This window comes from Psittacula echo (assembly GCF_963264785.1).
Source record: "Psittacula echo genome assembly, chromosome: Z".
NCBI classification, from domain to species: domain Eukaryota; kingdom Metazoa; phylum Chordata; class Aves; order Psittaciformes; family Psittacidae; genus Psittacula; species Psittacula echo.
In genome coordinates this window covers 50099545-50115143 of record NC_137742.1, presented here as the reverse complement: position 1 = coordinate 50115143, position 15599 = coordinate 50099545, and the positions used below count along the sequence as shown (strand labels likewise).

Genomic DNA, 15599 nt, shown 5'->3' with positions numbered 1-15599 from the left:
AGGTGCTGAAGCAGGTCTAGAGAAGGGCAACGAAGCTGGTGAAGGGTGTGGAGCACAACTCTGGTGAGGAACAGCCGAGGGAACTGGGGTTGTTTAGTCTAGAAAAGAGAAGGCTCAGGGGGGACCTTACCACTCCCTACAACTACCTGAAAGGAGGTTGTAGTGAGGTGGAGGTCAGTCTCTTCTCCCAACTAACAAGTGATAGGACAAGAGGTAATGGCCTCAAGCTGCACCACAGGAGGTTTAGACTGGATCTTAGGAAAAAAATCTTCACAGAGAGGGTTGTCAGGCATTGGAACAGGCTGCCCACGACAGTGGTGGAATCACCATCCCTGGAAGTGTTCAAGAAACATGTAGATGAGGCCCTCAGTGACATGGTTTAGTGATGAACTTGGCAATCCTGGGGTAACGGCTGGACATGATGATCTTAGAGGTCTTTTCCAACCTAGTTGATTCTATGATTCAAGGCCTTTCAGGGCTGGAGGGGCCCATCAAGATAGGGGATGGGCTGAGCTAGGTGTTAGGTGCTGCTAATATCAGAATGGCTCTTGCAGAGGGGAGATCGTGGGCAGTTTGATGTGTCAGCCCTTCTATACATCAGCCATTTCCTCTCTATAAAACAAACCAGCCAATATGACCAGGCAATAATCCACTGAGGACAACACATTATGACATGTAGTCATAAATATTTTTTTATACATATATGCAAAATGAAATATTATATATACAGCAAAATCAAAAAGCGGAGGGGGAACTAACAATGTAACAATAAAGTAACAAGTAACAATGAAGTAACAATGAAGCTTCATTTTCTGAACTTTATAGTTAAAATAGATTCAATCTGATTTCCCCTCAAGCTTTGTCACAAAGTAAACATATATGAACGCCTGCATTAAAATTTTTAGACAAAGCTTCTCACTCCAAGTTGTTGATTGTTGCTACACAACTGACTACTGCTATTACCAGTTGCTGATAGTGAGGTGTAATAGCTTGAGATAGGTATATATTGGCATTATTAATCATAGGTACACTTGCTACTGGTGATTTTTCTGGTAGCACAGTTGCTAGCAGTGACTATTTTGTGGTAAACCGTAATAGAGAAATTTAGATGAAGAAACCCTCACATCCTTGTGTTTTACAGACTCTTGCAAACCCACGGTCGTGACCTCTGTGCACCTGTGGGCCAGGTCACCCTTCAGGCAGTGGCAGGGCTGGAGACTGGCCCTGCTGCAGTACTGCAGGCCCTGGGGGGCTTATGTGGTGTCCTGGGCAATGGGCTGGGAAGTCCGCTAAGGCAGTAAGTGCCCTATGGACCCTAGCACCTACTATCAAAGGCAATCCTAATGTCAAAACCTGCAACTCTTCTTTAGGTCACCTGAAGAACCATATCTGATTTTTTCCAAAGTTTAGGCTGGATTCCTACCTACTAACTTCAGTAGGCATAAAAACAGGGTAATGGTTTAAATTGTGTAGTTGTTCTTCAGCCCATCATAATACTGTCTCCAAGAGAAAAAATGTTCAAACAGAATATGAAACAGCCTTATCAGTTCTGATACATAATCCTTGATTAGCTCAGTACCACTATTAAAGAAGAAAGGGGTAGGGGGGTATAGGAGGGTAGGCAGGAATTAAGAGTTTAAATGCAACCAAGCTCTTCTGGGAAATAACACCAAGTGTTCAACCACGTGTTGGCCACACACTGACGGCTTTCTGGTTTGAAACTGAGATTCTCTCTCGGAAGAAGCAGGTATAATACCTTGTGCCGGCAACCCACGCCGAAAGAGGGGCCTGCGGGCAGGCTGTCTGCTGCCGTCGGACCCCTCCGGAAGTCAGCGGCGGTACTGCTGTAGCCGAGGCTGGCGCTGGCCGGATCAGCGGCCCGGAACTACAGGGATGAAGAGCGGCACTCGCCGCGGCGCGGACACGCCACCTCTTCGGTCGTCACTTCCGCACCCAACTCTCCCCGTCTCGTCCGGACCGGAACGGGAAGGCGGTCGCCATGGCGAGCAGGCGGCAGGTGAGCGCGGCGCGCATGCGCGGCCAGGGGTTTTGTGCGGGAGTGACCGTTAACTGTCGGTGTGGTCTCGTCTAGCCCGTGGCTCCCGGTACTCGGGGATCGCCACGAAAGAAGGTGGAGCCAGGGCCAGTGGGAAAAGGATGAGGAGGGCCTACGCCGGTGTGGTGGTCCAGGCTGCTCGCTCCCTCCCGCTCTTCTCGTTCCCTCCGTTGCCTCCTTAAGGCGCTCGTGGGCCCGACCTTGTAATTGCCTGTTTGTCCGGCGTCCTGCGTGAGGTCGGGGTCACTCGTGCCCTGAAGAGTCATGGGTCCTGCCCTCGAGAGCCGGCCCCATCGGGGGAGTTTGTCCGTCATACGCTGCCTGGAGCTGCTGGTAGTGCCCGCTGCCCCTGGGAGGCGTACGGTGTTCCTCCTAAACCTGCGGCCTTCGGCTGTAAATAGTGACTACACACAGGTTTCGTACATAGAGAATGTGTCACCGGAGGGTAGAAACTTTTCCCCTGGCATTTATAGCCTCAAAAAGCAGAGGTTTTCCGGGCAAGAAAGACGTAGAACTAGGTAATAGAAAGAAAGGTTTTGTATGCAAAAGATGATGTACAAAAGGAAAGGAGTTGAGAGATGACAATGAGAGGTTAAAATATGTCAGGAGAATGAACTGTGAAGGGAAAATGAAGAAAAGCAGACGAGTTATTTGAACCTTTCAACTTCACGGTATAGGGTACTTCTGGGGGGCAGTTGAGCCCCTGTTTCAGACGTGTTCTTAAGCCTCGTATTGGGAGGACTAGTACACTGAGCTATTAGGGAAGTTCTGTGTTTCATTAGGTCACTGTAGACCTCAAAGTATTAGTATATTAGTACATATTGCTTCAAAGTCATCTTATGTATGTATCTCTGTGGTTGGTATGGTGCAGAACTTTATATGAGGGGTTTGCAGAAACTGGCAAATAGCAGAGGAAGACGCCTGAAAATTGTTGATCAGAGTTTAGAATAACCATAAACCACTTCTTCACGTTTCACCATGCACTCAAAACCATTTATGGTGCTAACTTTACTGTTCACAAAGATGGCAAAATTACCCTGGGTTAGAAATCCTGTCCAAATAATTTAGTCAAATCTCTTAAAATATATATATACAGAACAAGAAAATTGTTTGCTGACTTTTAATTCGCTTGGTTTACTTACTACGGATTCAGCCCTCTAGGGAATGCTGTAGTAGAAGGTAGCACGATTCTGTTCAGTTGCTAATTATCAAGGACACAAGCTGAAAAGGAGGTAGCAGAGTCTGTGTTCTCTTTTGTATGTCTCTCCTCAGGTTTATTTAACTGCTTGTCAAGTTACATACTAATTCTTCTAGAAGTGGCAAAAGTTTTTCGCTTGAACAGTCATGAGACCCTTAACGCAATTGAGAATGCACTGAAAGATCTGTAATGCAGTAGCATATACTAAACACAATGCTAAATCATAAATTATAATAGATACTACAACATGGTCTAATCCATGTGGTGAAGCAAGGTTGGAGTTTGTTCATATTTGTAAGTTGTCCCTTACTGAGACTAAAGCTGTGGTAGCATTATGTTAAAGAAGCAGTACTGAACTGGAGAGTTTCCTATTCTCATGCCTTCATCTTCTTCCTAAAACCTCACTTTCGGTGCGTGTACACTTCTGGATGAATTATTTCAAGGTGTGGCCAAGTGAGCACGTGAGCAGAGGGTGAGAACTTAGCTTGAAAACCTGAAAACTGTGTTGACATCTGTTGGGAGAAATAGCTGTTTCTGTCATTGGCAGATTTAAAGCGGAGGCAGCACTTCTTCAGGGCCCTGCCAGGATGTTGTTATTGGCCTTTTAGGGGACAGTCTTGTTTGTATTTCCAAATGACAGATAGAGAGCATGCTGACAAAGAAGGTGGGCATTTCTCAGTTACAGCCCTGTGTATCCTTCTAAGAAATTTTTGGCATACTAATTGTGAGAAAACAATTTAAAGTTATAATGAAATACTTGGAATTGTGCTTTCTAGATATGCAAAAACACACTTCAAAAGGCACCTTGTTATCAATATTTTTTTATTTTTTACGGTGCTTGTTAGGGATTCTTGTCAATCTCTGGTACACTCCAAAAATAGTCTGTTAAGGACTTGAGGATTTCTGTAATTCATTACAGTCTAACGAATAAACAGCCAAAACCATGAGCTGTGATTCTTGAGGGTTTTGCTATATGTAAATACTGATGCGTGTCACTTTTATATTGTAAATGCTAATTTTTTTTTTAGTGTTTGCTTTTACTGAAGTTTTTCTTTGCTGATCTGGCAGTTTATATTTAGGGACTTTGCTTTCTTTTGGTTTTGCCACATTACCTGTGGAAGATTATGCCCAGGTGTTATACAGAGACATAAAAAGTCTCTATAAAGACGGTTTTAGATCCTTTTGAAATTTACTTCTCTCATGTTGGCTTGTAAGTGTGAAAATAGTTCAGGCATTTGTGTTTCTATATTTTGTAATCAGATAATTTGACATTTACAGTTACTCTGATTTCTGTTGGATTTATTTGATATTGGCGCAATAAATATGTTTGCATCAACATATTTGCAGGATTATATTTGTGTAATGCCAAATGATTAGAGTGTGGTGCTAATACTCTAGCATCTTAGCTTAATTTGAAACATCTAGAACTGTCTAGGATATTTCCTCACGTCCGCTTTGGATGAAAGTTATTTAATCAGAGATTGAAGAGTAGTATCTTAGATACCAATTCCGTATCTAAATTGTACTAAGTGGAAAGAACATGAAAGATTGGTTGGAACTAGATGATCTTTAAAGGATCCTTCCAGCCCAAACCATTCTGTGATTCTGTGCTCAACCAGATCATCCTAATTGCAGCATGTTCATTTTAACTAAGAATCCTGCTAGGAAACAAGCTAATTCTATTGATGTTGTATTGACAGGTGTTGAAACTTTTTAAATCATTACACAGAACCCGGCAAGAAGTTTTTAAAAATGATACCAGAGCCCTTGAAGGTGAGATACCTTTTTTGTGTCGTGCAGACTTGCCTATCTTTCCATGGAACTTTCTTCTCTGAATTCACAGGAAAAGAATTCTTAACATAATCTTCCTTTAAGTTGTACCTTTCATATTTTATAATTAATCATTGGGAAAACTTGTGTGTCCATACCTAGATACCCTTTAATTTTAAACAAAAAACCAGTTGTTAGATTCAAGCACTCAAGCCACATTTCATAAGGAAAACATCTCTTTTTTTGGAACCTTGGTGATCTTCCTGGGCTTTTTATTTTACCTGGGGTTTTTTTGTTTGTCTTTTTTTTCACTTTCCTCTCTTGAGTCCAGCCAAAGCATGTTTAACTGCACTAAGCATTTGAGTTGATTCTCTTTCTGTATGGTTGCTTCTCAGAGGATAAATACTACTTTTTTAATAAACCAGCTTTTAGTAGTGTCTCCTGTTTTTAAAGCTCAGAATGCTAGGTAGGCAATCATATTTTATTCCTATAGCAGTCAACTTAAAACATAGCATCACCTGAATTCCATGGAAAACTTATTTTAAAAATACTTCAGGCAGTGTGCACCCAGAAAGTGCTGTAAAGAATTTAGGATTATGAGCTTTGAGGCAGTGACTAAGACAAGATACAGGTTTTTTTCACTCTTGTTTGTTTGTTTACTTTGTTTAGCTGCAAGGCAAAAGATAAACGTAGAATTCAAAAATCACCAAGATGAGACATCTGAAGAGAAGATAAATGAGGTACTTCTTGGTTTCGTTGTTTTTTTCCACTTTTCTTAAGAATACTTACATGATCTCTAAACCAGTGTAAGCACCTCTTGAGACATTGTGAGAGCCAGGTGAGTTCAGAAAGGCTTTTACGTGGATCTTTGTTTAGAAATGTATTGATACCTCCATTTATATTAATATTATGTTACAGAATTTTGTACATACAAAAGCACAGAATGAGAAAGTGTCTTCAGGTATTTCAATATGCTTATAATTAAGGAAAAAAAAGTTTTATGTTGCTATTTTCACATGACTATTTTGTATACTTTGCTCATAATATCTATTTGAGCCACTTAAGGTCACTTAAGTTTACCTAGCCTTTGTTGTATAGGGAAGCACAGAACGGTAGAGAGAAATTTGATAATCTGCTCAGTTACTGGCAGACATAAGAAATTATTTTGATTCCTGATCACAAATGAGGCAGCATCTCTCATGGGAGGCAAAAAACAACGAAATGATCGTGACTATTGTAATAGGGAGGTATTGGGCTTTTTTGTTGCTTTTTCCTCATGGTGCTTTAGAAGGAGTAGAACGTTCTGTTAACTCACTATGTAAGTTCCCTTTGCTTCGTTACGATGTTAGCACTTTTTATTGAGTCATTTTTCTGAAACTTACTGGCACCTGTATTGAAACTTCTGTATTTTAGATAATTTTAGTTCTTAACATCCATTCACAGTGAATAACCTAGTCCTTGTGATTCAGCCTTTTAATATTTACATTGTCATTGGACACTAGTTGGAGGAAAGTGCCTCCATCTGTCCTTTGCAGAAGTAAATCTAAACTTTTGCCTCATACCAGCCACTGGGCAGTAACATAAATAGTTCTGAGTATTTAGTTAGCACTTTCTGGTGTTTCTGCTTCTCATCAGGCACCTGTAGTGATACTTCTGTGTCTGTGTTCCCAGTGTCTGATCTGTTAAATTTTATGTTCTTTTTGTTACAGGTCTACAGGAAAAATGCTTGCTGTAGTTTTTAGATCTATATTTGTCAGGAATGGCAACCAACAAAATACACATTTATAACTTTTCAATATGAGTTAATGGTATCTTGCTTAAATATACAAGTGGAAGAACTTCTAGACTTCCATCACAGCTACAGAATTCTAGAACATCATAGAAGCTTTATATGTACATAGACTCTGATGCAGAAGAACAGAATCAAATAATATACTAGACTTGTGAGAATTTGGGTGCTTCCTTGCATAAAAACAGGGATGTTAGTATTCTGCTTTGGACAGCAGCTAAAAAATGGATGTTGACCAACCAAATATGCATTCCTTTGCCAGAACAGAAAGCTGCATTGTCTAATATGACATCAAATAGGTATGTATTGACCTAAGGAGGTAGGAGGTCTGCAATATTATTAGAATGTGAGATGTAGCAGCTGATTCTACTGCAGCAGTTTAATTCAGATCAGGAGTGCACCTCTGAAGTTACTTCCTGGCATTTGGCTTGTGTTGTGAAGCAATCTTAGAGCAAATGGCAGAATTTCTTTAAGACGAATCTGAAGTGAAATCAGGAAAATCAAGAGCATACAGCCTAGCTACTGATGGACATTCAGTAGGGGGAACTGGAGGCTATCTAATCCAAACTCTTAAAAGGGATAGGTGGAGAGGAGAAATTCAGTTTAGGTGTCCAGTCTTGAGCTCTAACCTTCGCAAAGATCCGTTTCTGTTGGTACATGCAATTTCGTAGTGTAAGCATGTCTCCCAAAATGTCTCACTCATACAATTTCAGTTTTTACTGATGCAGGTATCATGCAAACAAATATTAGACTTCTCTTAATCTTTGAAAAGAAAAACTAGCAAGGGCGCTACTGCTTATCTTCTTAATGAGGGAAAGAACTTTAGGTCTTTTGCCAAATAATAACGCCACTGCTAATCTTTAGGTAATGTCTTGTTCCCATGCTACTTCTCTGCAAAACCCAGTATTCTTAATTCCTGTCATGTTTTGCCCTTATTTGCCCTTTTTTTTTTTTTTCCTTATTTCAAGAGCTGGAATGTTAATAGAAGTAGATTGCCCTTTCACTAAGAGTGGTCAGATGTTACTGAGGCATTCACTAATGTCTTTGATCACTGGACACTAGTTACTTTCTTTGGTACTTGTATTCTACCTTATTCATTTGCAGTTTTAATTTGGTAAATAGAATTTATACTGCTGTATGTTACAGAGCAGAAGCATTCTTCCTCTCGTGCTGTATGTCAGGGTATCTTATGTATCCACCTATAAGTTATTCTAGGATCCCCAAAGTAAAAGCTGTGTATAGGTAGTGCATAACTAACTGAATAAAATATAGATATATAGATATAATAAAATATAGAAAAATAAAAATAGAATTGACTGGCTTTGTTGTATGAATAGCTGTCTAGCATGGATAACACTTTCAGAAATAATTACATATCAGTTAAATTACTCTGTATTGTTTGTTGTTTTGTTTTTCCCTTTTACTAGCTTCTGAAAATAGCTTCAGATGTTGAAGTGATTCTTCGAACTTCTGTTATTCAGGCTGTTCATACAGATTCCAACAGAATAGGTGAGTAAAGCTATGTGCTAAAAAGATGTTTAAAAATGTTGTAGTTCAGCAAATAAATAGAGAACTTGAAAACTAAGTGAAGGGCAAAAGTCTGTCTATCTGTCATTTCTCTGCCCAGACCGTTAGTTTAAGCCTGTTGACTAATGTCTCTACCTAGGACAGATGGAGGTTTCAAAGGCAGAGAGTTCCTACACAAATATTTTGATACAGAGGCTGCTAGAGGCAGTGACTACGTTTAGTGCCCTCATTGAGAGAAAGAAGTTGTAAATTGGCACCTTAACTGTTAAGAGCGACAGCAGTTATGTAGCTGATCAGCATGCATGTACTGGCTAGTCAGTCAGTGTATATCTAGATGTAGTGTCCACAGTATCTGTAGGTGCTTACTTTATCAAATAGGTAGAAGCTTTTTGAGGAAAATTAGCCAGTGCAGTATGTACACTGTCCATAGAACAGTGTGGTATTTTTTTGAGGGTTGAGTGTTCTTTTCCAAAACCTTGTTCTGACAATTCAAATTCTGAAATTATAATTCCTGGTTTAGAAGTTATTTTATCTTAGAGTCAAACACAAGAGAAGCAGTAAGTTCAGTGTACAACTGTGTGGTAGAGGATAGAAGAAATCTTCAGCTGTGTACATTGTTTTCATTTCACTTCTGTTCAGTGGTGTCTGTAAAGCTATATGACTGTTTCAGTTTTAGATTTGATAAAGCACTTAACTTTAGAACAGCTATTATGATCGAGACTAAAGATGCGTCTAGCTAGAACAGTGTAGAGTCTTCCACAGTGATCCTAGGCAGATGACAGTAAAAGAGAGGAACAGAGCAAGTGAAATTTTACATCTTTCAGCTGTTTAAACCTGGAAGCACTTCATGAGTCAGGGATGGTTCCTCTTCTAGTTGTTCTCAGTGGGTTTCTCTCATGAACTTGCTTCTGTCAACCTATGCAAATTTCTTGCATCCAAGAACCTTTCACGACGAATTTACACTGTTTTTTATGAAGTCACTTGCAGTACTTTTGAATTTGGCCCTACTCTTTAGTTGCTATCCATTTTCAGTAAGCATGAGTTTTTAAGCCCCTTATTGCCCCCTTTTTGGTTTTTTATCCCCCCTATGGAACAACTTCCCTGAAACAACAAGTGAATGTCTGTGATCATTCTGTTGCTGTTTGCTGCACTCTTTTCAATTCTACTCTATCTCCCTTAAGATGATTAGGAGCTTGCTCTCTCAATCAGAGCTGAGCACAGTCATCAAGCTCTGGGCAAACCAGGCATTTAAACACACACTGATGGTACAGGGATGTTTTCTCTTTCATTCCCCACTGGTTTCCTAGTCATTCCTAATTCTAAATTTCATTTTTGGCTGCTGTGCATACATACATTTATTTATTTTTATAAAATTAATCTTGTATTCACTAAACTAATCTGAATGGTTATAGTTAATTTTTGAATTTGTCACTTTCTTTGTGATATTATTTTGCTTGTTTGGGGTTTTTTTGACCTGTATGCATTCCATGTCTCTACATGTAATTTTGTCTGTCATTTTACTGGTTATTTTGTTAAGTCTAACTCTCATCCTGCAATTCTTCACAGTAAGCCATCTTCTTAAAGAACTTACTCAGGATGGTATCATTAGAAAATGTCCTTTTCCAGGTTACTTACAAATACCTTGAACAGCACAGATGACAAAAAATACCTGTAGAACTCCACTTTTGACATCCCAACATTGGGAGACCTGTTCATTTATTGTTGACCTCGTCCAGTTTAAACAGTGACTTGCAAGACTTTCTGTGACAGTAAGGCTGTTGCTTTCTTAGAAGCATGCCCTGAGGGACTTAGGAAATCCAAGCATGTTGTGCAGCTCCTGGGCAGCCCCCCAAGAGCTGTTCAAATAATTCCATCAAGAACTGTAGGGCATAACTTCCCTGGCAAAAGTAACATGAATTTGTGTTCAAATATTAATTTATCTTTATGTCAGTGAGTAGGGGTGGGGTTAGGAGCCCAGCCAGAGCCCATCTAGAGCTGATCTTGGCAAGGAAGGTGAACGACAGCGAGAACAACTTCTATAGATATACCAGCAGCAAATGGAAGAGGAGGGAAAATGTGAGCCCACAGCTGAATAAGGTAGGGAACCTGGTAACGAGGGACACAGAAGAGTCTGAGGTGCTTGTACCTTCACCTCAGCCTTTACTGCAAAGGTTCGCCTTCAGAAATCATGGGCCTGAGACCACTGGGAATTTCTGGAGCAAGAATGATTTACTTTTGGTAGATGAAGAAAAGGCTAGGAATATTTGAACAGAAAGGACATAGACAAATTCATGGGACCTGATGTAACTCACCCATGGGTGGTAAGGGAGCTGGCTGATGTCAGTGCAAGGCCACTCTCAAGTCATCTTTGAAATGTCATGATGATTAGGGGAGTTGCCTGAGGTCTGGAAGAAAGCAAATGTCTCTCCTCTTTTCAACGAAGTCAAGAGGGAGGATCTAGGAAACTGGTCACCCTCACCTCGATCCCTGGAAAGGTGGTTAAGCCATGCCTGGAAGCTGACAGAATGGGAACGGGGAGTAGTCAGCAAGGATTTACAAAGGTGAGATCTTCTCTGACCAGCCTGATCCCTTTTACAGTGAAATTACTTGACTCAGCAGACAAGGGCAAAGTACTGCTGATTGTCTGTTTTGAGAGTAGCAGAGTTTTAATGCTGTCTCCTTTTAAATACCCATAAACAAAAAAGGATAGAATTGCCCCTGCCTAATTTTACAGACTTCTAAGAGGAGTGGCAAAGAGGCTTGTGGGGAAAAGGAGGTCATTCAGAGTGTAGTACTGGTCAGGAAAATGTCCTGCAGCAAAAAATCTGGAGCGCATCTGTACAAGGGTGCATTTAACCTACTTATGAATGCAGAGGATGTCATTATGCAGTGTTTTGCCCATCTTTTTTTTTTTCTGTATCCATTTTGAATAGGTCTTAGCTTTGCTTCTCACTCTGCAATTGATCTTATTGCAGCAAGAGCAAAACAATGCTCTGGAAACAGCCATCACAATTTGAGAGATGTCTGGTTTGTGTGTGTTTGGAATTTATATTGAAGTGAGAATTATTTAGTCTTGATAATATAGTGAATCACCAATTAAAGGATCAGGAATCCTTAGAAAAATAAATCCAGAGCATCATGATAGAAGTTCATAGAATGAACAGTATAAAAAATAGATAGAATGGATTCTTATTTGTCCTGGTATAATTTGAATGCAAAGAGCATTCAATGAAGTTGAAATTTACATCCAAAGCTAATGCAAAAAAAAAGTAATTTTTATTTTACACAATAAATAATTCTTAAAGGTCATGGCAATGAAAAATCTTTGTGGCCAGGAGCAAGGTATTGAAAATACAAAAAAGCAGAAAATCAAATTTGATGCTTAGCTTGATACTGTAGTAAAAGAGTAAAAGCGAATCTCCTTACAAAAGGAATATACAGACCTTTCCACCATGGTAAATTGATTAGTAACGGAACATTATTCCAAATTGTTACTCTTTGAGCAGCCTCCTATAGTGTTTGCATCTTTCCTAAGAATCCAGCTTTGATTAGCCAGCACTAAGAACTAAGTAATTCTGGTATAGCTCTTATTATTATTAATGTCACTGGTAGCACTGGTAGCCATTAGAAAATTCAGGAAATTCAGAATGTTAGGGAGTTGAGATAGTTGTCACTATTTTAATAGCAGTTTATAGTTAATAGCATGGTCAGTTTAGTGTGAAATTGTACCTAAAAAATAAATAATATTCTGTATATGTAACTAAATTAATATATTATGTATATGTATCTAAAAAAAATAAGTAGGTGTGCTTTCCACTGCTACTCCATTTTGCTGAATATCTCACCCAACCGTTTTCATCCTTTCTTGTTTGTAAAGAAAAGTTGTTTTAAGATTAAAAAGAGGAAAAAGGTTGGAAGTGGGATTTCAATTTCCAGTTGAATCTATGGCTGAACGTTTTCATGGTTTAATCCCAGCTGGCAACTAAGGCCCACACAGCCGGGACTGGAGAGCAAATTGGGAGACTAAATGGGAGAAAACGTATGGGCTAAGATAAAAACAGTGTAACAACTAAAGCAAAAGCCACATAGGCAAGCAAAGCAAAGCAAGGAATTCATTCTCTGCTTTCCATGGGCAGGCACTGGTCAGCCATCTCCAGGAAAGCAGAGCTCCATCATGTGTAATGGTGACTTGGGAAGACAAATGCCATCGCTGCAAATGTCTCTCCGTCTTATACCAGCTTCTGTGGCTGAGCAAGATGTCATATGGTGTGGAATATCCCTTCGGTCAGCTGCAGTCAGCTGTCCTGGTTGTGTCCCTTCCACACGTCCTGTGCATTTATATAATGAAAGTATCAAGTGGATCTTCTCATTTTACTTTACGTTTTAGCACCTAGGAGACAGTTTCTGTTGGGAAGTTTGTTGTAGGAAATGCCTGTGTAGGTTTGTGAGTCTGCTTAGGTATTCAGTTCCAGTACAGCTTTGATTAAGGAAGTTTTAGCAGACCAAAAATCAACCTTCTTGATCCTTAATACTCTGTGGTAACTTAAAGTGCCAATAGTTACAGTTAGCTCTATCATTCCTTTTATGGTAGCGTCTTTTCTGGTATCATTGCTTTTATGGTATCACCACCATATGACAGGCTTGGGACAGATTTATTTAAAAAAAAAAAAAGTAGAAGTACAACCCTAAGGTGGCTGCTTGAGTTGCTGCTTGTTGGCAAAGAAAAATAAGCAACCTCATTTGAATGTTTACTTGTTACTGTTCTTCATCTCAAGTGCTACATGTTTGTTTTGGAAACTTTGTAAGTGAAGTTTTACTTTGCTGTAGTAGAAAATCTAGTGGCCTATTTTGAAAAAAGTGTAAAGTACTTACATTTGGGCTGTATTTGAATTAGTATAACGTCTTTGCTTCAGGCTTCTTTTAGGTTTGGGAGGGCAATGGTTTGGGATGAAGGAATCAGTTGCTATGTTGTATGAAGGAGCAGGGGAAAAAGAAACTAGGTAAAGTGTTTCAGAAAGCTGTTGCAGCTCACTCCTTAAGTGAGTTACTGTCAATCTTTAGACTCTAAATTTTTGTATTACAGCTGACAATATACAATTTAGCTACCACTGTTTTTTTCTTTTTTTTTTTTTTTCAATCATGCATCTCCAATATAACTAATAACCAGAAATAAAAAGCCAAAGACTTGTTTTAGGTAGAGCAAATACTAGTAAGGGGTACATTTTTCCTAATCAAATAAAATTATTCTGTGGTGTCATAGAAGCAGTGCACAAGCCAATGATATTCTTTAAAAAGAATATGAGACATAGTAGTGTATAATCATGTTGGGGTAAATCTTTGACAAAAAAATTCAGCTGAGGTTTTCTTACTAAAGAGAAGACAATTTCAGTTACGAGCTTGTTAGATAATTATTCTGTTCTTTTGTTTTTTTAAAGGTTTCAGTGTGAGTTACTTGGTAGTATACAAGTACCTCTGTTCTATTAATTTCATTTTCATTTCAGATTAGGGTGATGCAAGAAGAGATTTCAATTTAGTAATATACCACACATGCAGTATGTCCTGGTGATTTTGGTTTGGTGTGTTGCCAGGGTATGTTTGAAACTTAGCTTTGAAAAGGAATGTTAAAAATTCTTATTTCAGTCTTTGTTTGGACTTCTGTTTTTCAATATTTTATATCCAGTTCTGTTTTTCTTTGGCATTTATGTTTCGAGTACCTATTCTAGGTGTGTAGGTCGACATGTTTTGTTATAAATTTACTCAGATGTAAAAGAAATGCAATTGAAATTTTACTTAAAGCTTTTAGAAACTTATTAAACACATCAGTATTAGTACACAGATGTGCAAGGAGCATACCTTTAAAGAAATCAGTTTTCTTTCTTAGAAGGTGTGGAATATTAGTGCACTTTGATCATAATATTACTCATTGCACGCACAGCCGCACAAACACACAGTTTTACAGGTTTACTGTACCTTTCACAGCCATCTGACCCAGTCAAATTACATTAGGGTTTCATGTGTTTGTGTTTTAGCTTTTGCTGCTGGAGCAAATCAGACATCACACACCTTCTCCCCTTCCTGAGGAAGGGAAAGCTGATTTCTGAAGAGCTAGAAGGCAAGAACTTAAGAGTCAGGAAGAGGTTAAAATGGCATATGATTAGGCAAACCTTAACACACCACACCTGTGTGACGACACAATGGCCATAATTTTCATTTGGTACTTTCTTTTGCTGTTGTTCTTTAAAACAGGTAGGGCAAGGTGAATATTACAGATGAGATTCCAGGGCTTTGGGGGAAAACAATTTTTGAATTTTAAATAGTATTTTCCATAAGATTATATTCTTAGAGGGATTTTTTTTCTGTTACAGTGCTCGTACCCAGGAAAGATCTGCTACAAGACAACACTCCTTACTTTGATAAACCAACAAAAAAGCATGAATCCTGAGGAAAATACATCCCTCTCCCCAGAAGGTTAATATCCTGTAATGAGATCTCTGAAAACCAATAGTGGATACCTGTATTAAAGCTAAATTTAAAAAATCGTTGTATATTGTTACCAGGAAAATAGGAACTGAAACCAAGTCACTGTTTTCATTGTGTTCTGTGGTATCATTGCACACTTCTGTGGAAGATACTAATACTTCCACAGAAGTGGATACTAAGACTTCCACTTCAAGATGCACAGTTATCAGGAAAATACGCTGCTGAACTGTGTTACTTCAGCCAGTAATGTTTTTAATGACAGCTGTCAGAGATCGTTTCTTAGCAATCCAGAGGGGTTTGGGTGTTGTTTTTTGGTTTTTTTTCAAAAGTAAATACAAGTTAAGTGCAGTTCTTAATCCTGATAATATTTATTTATAAGTTTATTGTCAATCGTATACTGTTTTAAAGTAATGGAAGACCATCTTGTGCCACTTGCCATTAAATTTATGCTTTGCACCAAAAGCATGATTTCTAAAGTTGCCATGAATTGTACACTAATATATTGTGATTCCTGGGAGAGTTCTTAAGGTTTATCTGAACAAATTATTTAGGTTTTACAGCTGTGAGAGCATGCGTAGTGTTTTTCTTCTCCCCTACACCTTTGAATGAGCAGAAGTGGTAGTTTTGGGTTCTTAGATGACAGCAGAACACATGAACCCAACCCCAGCTGTGATTATGGAGTGACTTCCTGAGGTATTTTTCGAAAGAGAAGAGGCTTGTTGATAAGTTGCAAGTGATCTGACTTGCTGAGAGTGAATTTATTTACTAAGCCCTTATAA

General features: G+C 39.0%; 1 protein-coding gene across 1 annotated transcript; it reads left to right on the top strand.

Annotated features, from left to right (window-relative positions):
- The first annotated feature begins 1767 nt into the window (after positions 1-1767).
- LYRM7 (LYR motif containing 7) lies at positions 1768-15271 on the top strand. The gene is made up of 5 exons (XM_080637972.1): positions 1768-2017; positions 4955-5027; positions 5694-5764; positions 8241-8322; positions 14706-15271. Exons 1-5 carry the CDS (start codon positions 2000-2002, stop codon positions 14780-14782), a joined length of 321 nt encoding a protein of 106 aa, XP_080494098.1. The 5' UTR covers positions 1768-1999; the 3' UTR covers positions 14783-15271.
- The last annotated feature ends 328 nt before the right edge of the window (positions 15272-15599 follow it).

Coding starts and splice junctions, on each gene's coding strand:
- LYRM7 (XM_080637972.1), top strand. Junction 5,028..5,693: donor TGATACCAGAGCCCTTGAAG/GTGAGATACCTT, acceptor TACTTTGTTTAG/CTGCAAGGCAAAAGATAAAC. Junction 8,323..14,705: donor TACAGATTCCAACAGAATAG/GTGAGTAAAGCT, acceptor TTTCTGTTACAG/TGCTCGTACCCAGGAAAGAT.